Source organism: Echinops telfairi, unplaced genomic scaffold, assembly GCF_000313985.2.
Source record: "Echinops telfairi isolate 266 unplaced genomic scaffold, ASM31398v2 ScPeMD7_7412;HRSCAF=8450, whole genome shotgun sequence".
In the NCBI taxonomy this organism is placed as follows: Eukaryota; Metazoa; Chordata; class Mammalia; order Afrosoricida; family Tenrecidae; genus Echinops; species Echinops telfairi.
In genome coordinates this window covers 19031602-19043781 of record NW_022111312.1, presented here as the reverse complement: position 1 = coordinate 19043781, position 12180 = coordinate 19031602, and the positions used below count along the sequence as shown (strand labels likewise).

Sequence of the window (12180 nt, the reverse complement as noted above, 5' to 3'; positions counted from 1 at the left end):
CTTCTTAAAACCCTCTTCCTTTTTCCCCCGCCTCCCCTACCCCCATGTTCCCCGAAACTGTCATCCCGTTGTTCTCTCTTCTGGCTTGCTTATTCCACCTATCCCTTCCAGGTAGACATGCTATGTACCATCACTAGACTAAGTGCAACAACAGAAACTAAAACAATGGCTACAACAACAACACACACACATGCATACATATATAACCATATGAATAGTTCAGGGTCTGTTTGTTTTCCTTCACGTGTGCTTTCCAGTCAAGTCTGATGGGGTGCCATGCACCAGCACTGCCTCTATCCAGTCATTATTTATTCAAATATTTTTCTGCTCCCTTCTCACTCTTCTGCTACAGGGAGCCCCAATTATGTGGATAACTCCACTCTCTCTCTAAATCTTTTTAAAATCTAAGCATCAGGTGAATAGTTTCTATTTTTACTGTTCACATTTACTGTTTTAAGTTCACTGTAAACCCAAACCAGATCCACTTCCACTGGATCCATTCTGACTCGTAGAACCCTACAGGGCAGAGAGGACTACCCCCATAAGCTGTCAATCTTCATCAAACCAGACTGCCTCATTTTCCCCATGAAAAAGCTGGTATCCAACCACCAACCTTTTGCTTAGCAGCCCAACAGACAAACCACTGTACAGAGATCCTTTACTGCACATGCACATATCCCTGCTTTTTTAAAGGTTACTTTATGCCACTTTGCTTTTATGAAGGATCTAAATTAGTACCTGTTTTTGCTCACCACAAGACTTAAAAACGATTTTTGTTCTTATGAAAAAGGCAGAAAGTGAAACTAGGGATCAGCGTTTGTTCAGTGTTTGAACTACTCCCAGCCCTCTATGCACAACCAGAACCGTTCAGACTGCACTTTGTTGTAGTTCTTTTCCTGGCCTCTGGAAGTTACCTTGCACAGGTGCGAAAATTGGTACTCAGCCAAAGTATTAAAGGGGATTCTTTGCTGATTTCTGGAGCTGTCTCTATCTCTGGGATGCTCCATCTTTCCAGTAATCGTCACTGCAAATGCTAGATTCCTTGCACCACTTGAGTCTTCTAAATTCAGCAAGACTGTTTGTTCCTCTCCCTGAACTGCAGCCTAAAAACTGCCACCAGGCATTTAGCTTGGACAACTGTAAAATCACCTCACCTTATTTCCCTCTTTCAGTAATCACAGACTTGTGCTTGTGACACATCTAGAAACCACAATTTCATCTTTATTGTATAGTTTCTACCTTTTTAGGGCAGGAGAGGAAAGGTCTTTGTTATTTCATCTTGGCTTACAGAAGTCTTCACCGTAAAGAGGGTATCATTTAGAATGGTTTATTTTTGTACTAATTTACATACTGTGATCAAATGCCCTTATAGAATTATTTTAATATTTCAATAGGATTATTTATTTCATCGAATTTGGAAAATTACTTTAAAAAATACTGAGTACTTTTCAGCATGAAATCTTGAATAATACAACATTCAGCATTTCCTGTATTGTTTGGGTGCTTGACAATGAGCCAGAAAGTTGCTCCATGGGAGAAAGATGTGGTGGTCTGCTTCCATAAAGAATGTAATCTTTTCCTCCTCTGGAATGTAAACTGTATATGTTTAATAACTCACCTTATCTATCCTTGCTCAAAACATCAAAACGTAGGATTTGAAATGACTGTGACCCTAGTTGGAAATTAAACCGTTTTATGCACAAAATAAAAGAGAGAATACAGTGTTAAAAAAAATTGCAGTCTTAGAAACCCAGTGGGTAGTTCTACTCTGTCCTATAAGTTTGCTGTAAGTCAGAATTGACTCAGTGGCAACAGGTTTTAAGTATTCTCTGGTATATAGTGAGTTGTCATTTCTTAATACAGCTTTTTACTCACTTGTTAGGACAATGGTTTGTCTCTCTTTTAGGTCCTCACTTATCTAATGCGCTATGATTACTGACAGAAAGCTTTGTACTTTCATATTGATGAATCTTCTCTTGCGTAATGAGCTGCTAATTTATGACAGGTGTTTCCACATTTTCTATTTTTTTGCAAATACTACCCTGACTTTCCCACAAAAGCTTTCTCCACAATCATTGCATGGATGCTTTTCTTCTATATTAAGAAACATTCTTCTCAGAAGTGTTATAAGCTACAACAGTGGAGAACAGTTTTTCCACATCCACTGCTCTCATATAGTTACTACATTATATAATTTTCCTGATGTGTCATGAGTTGTGACTTCCTGTTGAAGTTTGTCCCACATTCACTGCATCCATAATTTTTCTCCTGTATGGATTCTCTGATGCCTCATGAGGTGTGACTTTCTAGTGAAAGATTTTGCACAGTCATCACATTCATAGGGCCTCTCCCCCGTATGAATTCTCTGATGTATAAAGAGCTGTGCCTTCTCAAAAAAAGATTTCCCACAATCACCGCATCCATAGGTTTTCTCTCCTGTGTGATTTCTCTGATGCTTAATAAGTTGCACTTTTTGAACAAATGCTTTGCCACATTCACTGCATTCATAGGGTTTCTCTCCCGTATGAATTCTCTGATGCCTAATGAGCTGTGGCTTCCAGGCAAAAGCCTTCCTACATTCACCACATTCAAAGGGTTTTTCTCCTGTGTGGGTCCTCTGATGATGAATGAGACTTGACTTCTCACTGAAAGTTTTCCTGCATTCAGGGCACTCATAGGGTTTCTCCCCTGTATGGGTCCTCTGATGTGATATGAGGCTTGACTTCTGAGTGAAGGCTTTTCTACATTGAATACATTCATATGGTTTTTCTCCAGTATGCGTTCTCTGATGGGTTAGGAGCTTTGATTTCCCAAAGAAAGTTTTTCCACACTCAGCACACCCATAGGGTTTCTCTCCTAAATGGATTTTTTGATGTCTAATTAGTTCTGATTTCTTAAAGAAGGCCTCTTCACAATCACTACATGGATAATTCTTCTCTCCTGTATGAGTTATCTGGTGTTTTACGAGCTGTGGCTTTCTGATGAAGGCTTCCCCACATTCACTGCATCCATACGGTTTTTCTCCTGTATGAATCCTCTGATGTCTAATGAGTAGTGAATTCCTGCTGAAGGCTTTCTTACACTCACTACAAGCATAGGGTTTCTTCCCTGTATGAGTCCTCTGATGAGTAATGAGCTGGGACTTCCAAAAGAAGGCTTTCCCACACTCACTGCATTTATAGGGTTTCTCTCCAGTATGAATTCTCTGATGAGTATTCAGCTTTAATTTCTGGGAGAAAGTTTTCCCACAATCACTGCATCCATAAGGTTTCTCTATTGTATGGGTGATTTGATGTCTTTTTAGCTGTGATTTCCTGCTGAAAGCTTTTCCACATTCACTGCATTCATAAGGTTTCTCTCCTGTATGAGTTCTCTGATGTAAAATGAGCAATGACCTCCTACTGAAAACTTTCTGACATTCACCACATCCATATGGTTTTTCTCCTGAATGAGTCCTTTGATGTAAGGTGAGCAATGACTTCTGCGAGAAGGCTTTTCCACATTCACAGCATCGATAGGGTTTCTCTCCTGTGTGTGTTCTCTGATGTGTAATTAGTTGTGACCTCTTATTAAAAACTTTGCCACAGTCTGTGCATAAATACACTCCTCCATTTGTTACATGATTTGCAATGAGCCATGACTCTTTACCACTGGCTTGTCTACATTTACTGCAGTCACAGTACTTTATTCCACCATGAACTCTGTCAGGTTTGATATGGAATAGGACCTTCTTATTAAACTCATCAAATTGCATTCTTCTACAGTGACTTTTTGAAATCATTAAATCAAAAGGATGTTTTGCACCTTTTTCACCTGTGTCACATTCTTGAGGTCTCATTCCTAGGTGAACAAAGTTTATGCTTGAATGAAATATTTTCCCCAAAACATCATATTCATGGCATCTCTCCATACTTTTAGGCTTGTCTTGATTATTCTGGTGCCTCATATTGTGAATATCTAGCCAGACTTCTAAAAAGGAAAAAAAAAAAAAAAAAGAGCCATACTGTATAAATCCTGCAATGATTGTACTTATTTTATAACATTTTATAAATCGAGTCCAGCATTTCAGTTTTAAAAATTCCTTAAATACACTGTCTGCTGGCAAATTCTTATAGACTTGCAAAAGAGATTTAAAAATACTCCAACAGTAATTATGAGATTAGAGTCTAGAGCAATTTCTGATCAAGTACTACGGTGGTTACTTTATCTCTAGAACAACAATATACCGATTATCTACTATGATCCAGAACTCTGTAGCAAAAGATCAAGAAAGAAGACAGAGAAGTACCCCAACCATCTGGTGCTCCAGGTGAACCAGAAACTGGCTTCAAAACTCTCAAACTGTACAGAAGAAGGCTTATTCTACCTTACATGGATTCACCTTCTGTAATTAATATAGAAATTGACAATTTTTGCAGAAATGAAAAAAACTATTACTAAAGGAAACTAGAAGGGAATCAAGGTCCCCTAAAGCGAGGAGAAGATGAGGAATTCTTTAAGAGGCGACAAGAAGCCTGTCCCAATAGGCTGGATTAGGAGATATGAGAGCAAAAGAAAAGGAGATGTAAGAATGTACTGAGAGAAGACCCACTAAAGAAAAAAGTTCTAAGTAACTGGCTATTAATCTGTCTCACTGCATGGGTCACAAACGGCACATTTCATCATAAATCCATGCACAGACAGCAAGTCCTAACTTGAAAAGCAGCCATTCAGCATGTTAATCTAAAACCCAAACAATGCATGTCACCAGACTGAGGGATTTAATACACAGTTTTGTAAATAATCTTTCAAAAGTGCCATTAAAACAAAACAAAACCGTTGAGATTTAGATTCCAGTGCATCCCAGACATTCGTTTTTTTCTCACCTGAAAGGTTGTGAATTAGCATTTCTTCATCTATCATACATGGGTCTTCTCCTTGCTCCAGCTGGAAAATTGCAGTAGGTTTGATAATCTGATACCCTGTCAATTGGAAAAACAGAGGACCTAACCCCAACTGCATGGGCTGAAGGGTTTTTAATTATTAATAATGTTTTATTAAAAAGATTGCAGTAAATATGCTTGACACAATGGATGGATGTATGGATTGTGATAAGAGCTGAAAGAGCCTCCAATAAAATGATTTTTAAAAATTTTAAAAGACTATAATATAAAAATAGAAAAGTCTTTCAGTTGGACCTAGAATTGAATGAATCTTTGACATGTAAGACTTATATCAAAAACCACCTCAGAGGCTCTAGTTATCGGGTGCACAATACGCTACGTACATACATTAGTGCTCTTACCCAAGAAAACAAGATTGCTATAGTTCTCCAACATCACATCTCTGTATAAGTTCTTTTGAGTAGGGTTAAGCATCTGCCATTCCTCCAATGTGAAATCCACAGCCACATCCTCAAATGATACCTGAAAAGCATAACGCTTCCCTGTTGAATCTGAAGTGATTATCATTAGCTCTTAGTAGTACACGGACTTTCTTTCTCCTCACATTTGTGGTGGGAAGCCTCTAAGATGCCAAAATGATCTCTGATTCTTGTCATCAAAGTTTCCTGTACTCATCCTCACTTGAGTATGGGCCTGACTACTACCTTGTTTTCAGTGAACAGAATAGGGCAGAAGTAACGGGATGCTACTTCCATGATTATCTATGAAAAAGGGCTATGAATTCTGTGTTGTGTGTGCTCTCTATAGAAAGCTAGCTGCCATGTTGCAAGGGAGTTCTGAGAGGTCCAGTGTTAGGGAATAGAGGCCTACTAACACTCACATGCACAAGCTTGGATGGGAATCTTGAGGCCTGCCAACAGTTATACGAGTGACCCTAGAAGGGGATCATATCCCTGTTGTGCCTGAGGGCACACAGTTCTGTCCCATACCTTGATTACAGCTTTGGGAAGGAGCCTTCACCAGACCCCCCCAGGGTGAGCCATCAGCAGACTCGTGAGGTAATGTTTATTGTTTTCAGCTTATTTGTTACATAGCAATAGAAAATAAATGAGGAAAAAAGAAAATGTTGTTAAAATAATTATCATTGTTAACTCATCCACTTACCTGTTAAGAGTACATTGTGTTTGGAACAATTTTGCTAAACAAGATTGTCCCCTGCGTTGTGAGCAGGCCTAGCCACTACACACTAAATGACAGTAATGGGTACAGTTACATATTTGAAACATTCTCCTCCCTCAGGGAGGTGTTCTGCTCCCAAACAAGAATGATGTAGTCCTTTTTGTTTTTTATGTAGTTCTTTCAGATATCTTCTACAACACACATATTAAGCAATTACGGTGCGAGGGACTATAACAACCCACTGCCATCCAGTGGATTCCAACATATTGGAACCGAGCAGAACTGCCTCTTTGGGATTCTGAGGCTGTGCATCTTGATGGGAAGACAGAGCATCATCTTTCTCCCACACAGCAGCTGGTGGGTTCAAACTGCTGACCTTGTGCTAAGCAGCCCAATTCTTAACCCACTACACAACGAGGGTTCCTTAGGGGCTCTAATAGGTGCTAGAAATATAAGATGAACAGAAAAAAAATCATGTTCTCCAGTTTTAATATCAGACAGAGATTATTGTAAATTTGATTATGATGCATTGAACCACGGTATGATACTTGATCAACTAACTTCCCTCTTGACCCAACCTAAATTTGCTCTGTGCTAAAATATTTCTTGCTTGTTCCATGGCAGAAATTTCTTCTCTGGCTTTTAAATATTGTTGGTGGTATTTTCTTTCTTACTCTTTTTTTAAATTTTCATCTTTATATTATTATTTTCTTCTTTCTATTTCAATTTGTATTTTGTTTCTATCAGGTGTGCCAGTTTATGAAGCACAGAAGGAGTGGATACAGAGAGACAATAACTGATGCAGTGGTTTATGGGCTGAGGGGGCTGAGAGGAATTGGAGAGCAATAAATGAATGCAGAAGGAGGGAGGAAGCATTAGAACTGATCATGGTGATGTATACACAACTCATTTTAAAAGCAATTTAACTATGGAAATGTATAATATGTGACTATTATATTAAGAAAACTGTCTTTAAAAAAAAAGACAGAAAAAAAACTTGACCTATTGTTACTATGAGTGAAAGAAGAAGAATTTTTGCTTAGGGGGCATTGTGATTATTTTAATGGTGGTGGAACAATTTGGTGAGGGATATTAATAATGGCTGTATACCACTAAGCATATAATCAATTGCACTGAATTATACATGTAGAAATTACTGAGTTGGAAAAGGTTTTGTTGTGCCTATTTTTGCCACAATTGAAATATATATATATATTAATAATAATGAGTACAAGGAAGAAGAAAATGTTCTAAAATTGATTGTGGTGATGATTGGACAACTCTTCTTGATATGACTGAACTACTGAATAGAATATGTGGGTGAAGTGCGAGTAAAGCTGTTAAAAGAAATTAATGTTTTCAAATACTCTTAGTCTCTTCTCTGTTTTTTGTATAAGAGCTTTATATACAAGAGCAATTGTATATTGAGAAAACATTCCAACCCAGCCCAAATCAAGTCCAGAAGTCCGATACTAGCCTATATGTCTGATACCAGTCTATAAAATCCTCTTCAGACTCACACAACACATGCAATGATGTCAAATGCAAGAAGATCACAGGCCAGTGGGTGGAAAGTCTTGTGGATCCAGTGACAGTGGAAGCATCTCAGCACTGGTGTGGGTCTCCATGTGGTTCCTACAGTTCCCAGGGCTCTGGCTCCAACAGCAGAGTTCCAGGTGGCTTTTCAGCAGGAAGATGAAGCAGAGAGTGTGTCCTGCCTCCAGTGAGCTATTTATCTCTGTTGTGCCTCCAAATGAGGTGATCAAGCTGTGACCTGATTGACCGACTAGACTTCACCCCTTCCTCAGGTTGACAGTAGATCAGGTAACTGCCACAGTGGGTTCAAATGGCTGACCTTCAGTTCACCTAACTGTTGCTCCATTGGGACTTTTCATCCACGTGCATAGGAGTGAGGACTCCACACATATTTTTCAGGGGGCACAACCCAACCCATAACAAATAGCCTACTCATGAGAAGCCCTTGTGGCATACTGGCTATGAATTGGCCTGCAATCTACAAGGTGAGCAATTCAAAACCATCAGCTACTCCTCAGGAGAAAGAAGAGCCTCTCTATTTCCACAAAGAGTTCATCTCAGAAACCCACAGGGGCAATTCTACACTGTCCTACAGGAAAGCCAGGAGTCAGAATTGACTCAATAGCAGTGAGCTTGTTTTGTTTTTTAATACCCTAACCCGTGAATACAATTTCTTTCTTTTTAAAAAATCATTTTATTAGGGGCCCATACAACTCATCACAATCCATACTACACCAATTGTGTAAAGCACATTTGTACATTGATTGCCCTCATCATTTTCAAAATATTTGCTCTCCACTTAAACCCATGGCATCAGCTCCTCATTTTTACCCTCCCTCCCCGCTCCCCCCTCACTCTTAGTCTTTTCAAACCCAACATCTATCCAAACAAAGGCAATAATGTATTAAAGTGACTAAGATACAAAAGAAGGAGTTAACCGCTTGACCACTAAACAGAAAGATAAACCTACTAGCCACCCTAGAGAAAAAGATGTGAGTCCGCTTCCATAAAGATTACAGCCTTGCAAACCCTTAGGGGCTGTTCTGCTATAAGTTAGAATCCGCTTGACAGCAGCAGGTTATTGTTTGAAGATTGAAGAATATTGAGGTCAGCTTTAGCTCTAGCGGTGACTTCACACATGCTCAGCAGAAGAATACAGAGAAAACAGAGGCAGAAGAAGTACTAAAACAATGGTTTGTGGACACAGGAAATAGGAAGCAAGGGAAGTTTATGAAGGCATAAGTGGGTTGGTTACACAGGATGGCAGGGGAAAGAACAGGGGCATTCAACGTTTAACAACAAAATCCAGAACTGTTCACCTGAGTGACTATAAAGAGCTCAGTAACCTAAGACATGGTGGTAGATTGTTGGAATACCCCCGACCCTTTTGTACAGTGGAAGCTGGGACCAAGAAAGGTGAGTGAAGCACTTGGGCCACTTTCACAGGCAAATCTGAGCACTCGCATTTCAAGGGCTACAAGGGCAGAGAGGACGAGAGGACAGAGGTTTCAGGCAAATACGAGAATGGAATTCTAACAGAATATCTTCCTGCCTAAATTCTCTGTGTTGCTGGAGCAGAAACTGGATGGCATAAACAAACAGGAATTTACTTTCTCCACTGCCATTGAATATATTCTGACTTATTGCAACTGTACTGGACAGAGCAAATCCACTCTCTCAGGTTTCCAAGGCTATAATCTTTCCACAAGCAGACTGCCACATCTTTATCCTTATTCTAAGCTGGTGGGTTCAAACTGACATCTTTCAATCAGCAGTCAAGTGCTCCTTTCCTCACAGCTGAGACAGCTGGAAGTGGGGCCTCAGGCTCTATGGAAGGCTTCCTGTCTCTGTCTGCTTGCTTCTGTGTGTCTAATCTGCCCTTGTTATAACTTAGGTGTGATTAGCTTAAGACGCACCCAACAATGATATGGTCTTCTAACATAACAAAGAAAACCTATCCCCACGTGGGTTAAAATTTACAACACATAATTTTTTGAGGACCACGATCCCTAACACTTCTCTCATCTTCAGAGTTTTGGCTGATGAAACCTAAAACATCCAAAAAAGTTTCATGCTGTTACATGAGGTGGTAAAAAAATCATGCCTTCAGATTTACAACAACAAGCTAGTTGTATATATGGGTGTGTGGGCTAACTTCATAGTACAGGTACCTCTTGCACACATATATGGAAAACTTTTAGAAGTTTTAAAGTAGTTTTGGGTTGGAAGTAAAACCGGGTATCTGGCTGAAGGTAACACACTTGCAAGCTAGAAAAAAGAGATCCCCAAAAAAATCCTCACATAGAAAGCTGCAAGACAAATAAGTTCAGAATAAAAGAGAAGTTAGTTTCAAGCAAAAAAGCATCATGAGAGAGCACTGGAGACAGATAGGTGTGTGCCACGGTGCTGCCAACAGAAAATAAACAAACAGGAAAACTCTGAGCTGTCAGCTATGAAATACCTACCAGCATTCTGACTGAGAGTATCATGGGCGCCATCTGGAGTCTCAGTGAGTCAATTATGCCAGATGATTTCATTTTCCATCCAGCAAATGGTGGGTGTGTAATGAGTTGTCTTTTAGAATTCCACTTATTTTGAGGAGCTTTTAAAGAAAAGGCCCTACGAAATACGCTATTGTATTTATAATAGGGTTGCTATTTAGGACTTTATCCACTATTAAAATAGAAACTTAAATTACCAAGTGGATGATAACTCAGAGCGACCCTACGAGACAGCGTAGAGCATGCAGTTCCCAAGGCTATCTTCTTTACAGAAGCAAACTGCCACGTCTTTCTTCGGTGGAGCAGCTGCTGGGTTTGAACTGAAGATCTTTTGGCAAGCAGCTGAGTGCTTTAGCCAATGCACTACCAGGTCTTGCTTGTCCGTAACAGTATTTACATAAACAGGTCACATGGGTATCCACACAATGTGTACTTATGAAAAGATACTGCCTGCTCTAGTCACTGCACTTTTTCCTGGACACAGAAGAAACCATGCTTCAATTCCTCTTTCCCTTCCCATTACAGGTGCTTGTGATATCCTAGCAAAGGGCCTGTCACGCATCTCTGCTCCAAATGTAAGACTGCATGGTTCATGGCTCTATGATCCGCTTTGTGCTCCTCTTGACCATCTTCTCCAACTTTATTTTCCTCCCAATTTAATGTTTGTTGTAGGGATTCTGCTAAGTGGCCTCATACTCCTGGGTAAAAGTGCTAGAGTGCAAACAGAGAGCTCACCTGTGTCTTAGTCATTTTCGGCTTCTTCTGGGACCCCTGCTGTCTGCTGCGACTTCTCTGTCCTGCTGTTCTGTGAAAAGGACTCTGGTTAAAGTCTGCACACTGAGAATGCCTCCTGATCCCGAGGCTTCCTCTTTTTATCTCATGTGAACGGTCTTATTCCTTTGTGCCATGGCTTGTGCGCTCAGAGGAAATTTTATTTTAGAGATGTAATTAATTTAGGGTCCTACATCGTGCTTTCTAGCAGCAAAGCAGACTGATGAAAATCAAGGACTATATCCTTCAGTATTTTCAATTCAATGTAAACATGAAATAAAATTTAAAAGTCTAATGATGTGTTTTACATTGGGTAAATCTGATGCATAAAACCGCCTTAATGTGTCACAGAGCTAAGTTGTCACTTTGACACTAAGATGTGCCTGACTTAAGCCACAGTATTTTCAACAGGGCAAGACTGACTGACATTCTTTGGACATATAATCAAAAAGATTAGTCCTGGGAGAAGGACATCATACTCAGTACAGTAAAGGATCAACAAAATAGAGGAAGACCCTCAACGAGATGGACTGACATAGTGGTTGCAACAACGGGCTCAAAAATGCAACTGCTGTGAGGATGATGCAGGACTGGGCTTGTGTTCTTTTGTATACAAGGTCCCTACGAGTCGGAATGGAGTCGACAGCACCTAACAATGTTGTCTTGTCATTCGTGGGTCTGGAAACCAATAACATGAAATGTGAGCAACTGGTGTTTCAGTGAACCTTTGCCCACACCTAGGCCAGGTGAGTCAAAATCCTCACATAGTAAGCTACAAGACAAAAAAGTTCAGAATAAAAGAGAAGTCAGTTTCACGCAAAAAAAGCATCATGAGAGAGCACTGGAGACAGATGGTTGTGTGCCACGGTGCTGCCAACAGAAAACAAACAAAGGAAAACTCTGAGCTGTCAGCTATAAAATACCAGCATTCTGACTGAGAGTATCATGGACGCCCCCAGGGGGCAGCACCACTACACTGAGCTGTTCTGAAAAAACATCAAGATATTCTGGAAGTACTATAAATGCAAAGGGCATTTATAGAGGTCTAAATAAAGGTGTGTGCATATGTAAATATATTTATATATGAGGATGGGGAAATAGATCTATATGCATATATTTATAGGTGTAGTATTAAGGTAGCAGATGAACATTGGGCCTCCACTCAAGTACTCCCTCAATGTAAGAACACTTTGTTCTATTAAACTGGCATTCCATGATGCACACCTTCCCAACACGATCGCTGACGACAAATGGGTGCATAAGCAAATGTGGTGAAGAAAGCTGATGGTGCCCGGCTATCAAAAGATATA

General features: G+C 39.9%; 1 protein-coding gene across 1 annotated transcript in view; it reads right to left on the bottom strand.

The window, feature by feature from the left end:
* Positions 1 to 231: 231 nt before the first annotated feature.
* Positions 232 to 12180, bottom strand: part of ZNF605 (zinc finger protein 605) — a 15912-nt gene continuing 3963 nt past the window's right edge. The window contains 5 exon segments of the mRNA XM_030887462.2: positions 232 to 2260; positions 2262 to 3969; positions 4866 to 4961; positions 5285 to 5405; positions 10835 to 10899. Coding sequence (XP_030743322.2) covers positions 2182 to 2260; positions 2262 to 3969; positions 4866 to 4961; positions 5285 to 5405; positions 10835 to 10849 — 2019 coding nt within the window. The 5' untranslated portion in view covers positions 10850 to 10899 and the 3' untranslated portion in view covers positions 232 to 2181.